This window comes from Haliaeetus leucocephalus, unplaced genomic scaffold (assembly GCF_000737465.1).
Source record: "Haliaeetus leucocephalus isolate CR32 unplaced genomic scaffold, Haliaeetus_leucocephalus-4.0 Scaffold284, whole genome shotgun sequence".
Taxonomy (NCBI): Eukaryota; Metazoa; Chordata; class Aves; order Accipitriformes; family Accipitridae; genus Haliaeetus; species Haliaeetus leucocephalus.
The window spans coordinates 3283032-3283458 of record NW_010972720.1 but is presented as its reverse complement, the minus strand read 5'-3'; the positions used below and the strand labels follow the sequence as shown (position 1 = coordinate 3283458).

Genomic DNA, 427 nt, shown 5'->3' with positions numbered 1-427 from the left:
CGCTCGCGTCTGCGCCGTCCCGCTGCCGGGCGCTGGCGTCCCCTCCGGCGCCCCGGCCGTCACCCGCCCCGCAGCGGCTCCTCGGCGGGCAGCCGGGGACGAGCCGCAGCTCCCAGGCAGACCCTGCCCGGCCCGGCCCTCCTCCGCCGCTCCCTTCCCTCTCCCGCCCGCACTCACAGCGTGACCCGGGACACGGCGATGCTGACGGGCACGCTCCGCTCCTTGAAGGCGGTGGTGATGAAGCAGCCGAAGGTGAGCGCCGCCATCACGCTCAAAGAGAAGGCGAAGAGCGAGTTGGCCCGCGACAGCACCGTGTTCATCTCCCCGCTCGGCCCGCCCGCCGCGCCGCGCAGGCTCCCAGGCTCCAGCCGCTGCTCGGGGGGCGGCTCCAGCGGGCCCGGCGGCGCTGGGAGGCGGCAGGAAGCGG

At 76.8% G+C, this 427-nt stretch overlaps 1 protein-coding gene across 1 annotated transcript in view; it reads right to left on the bottom strand.

Moving 5' to 3' along the window:
* SPCS3 (signal peptidase complex subunit 3 homolog (S. cerevisiae)) overlaps nt 1–421 on the bottom strand; it is an 8000-nt gene extending 7579 nt beyond the window's left edge. The window contains exon 1 of the mRNA XM_010569976.1: nt 178–421. Within this exon, the coding sequence (XP_010568278.1) occupies nt 178–320 (143 nt within the window). The 5' untranslated portion in view covers nt 321–421. The remainder of the gene's footprint in view (nt 1–177) is intronic.
* Nucleotides 422–427: the final 6 nt, after the last annotated feature.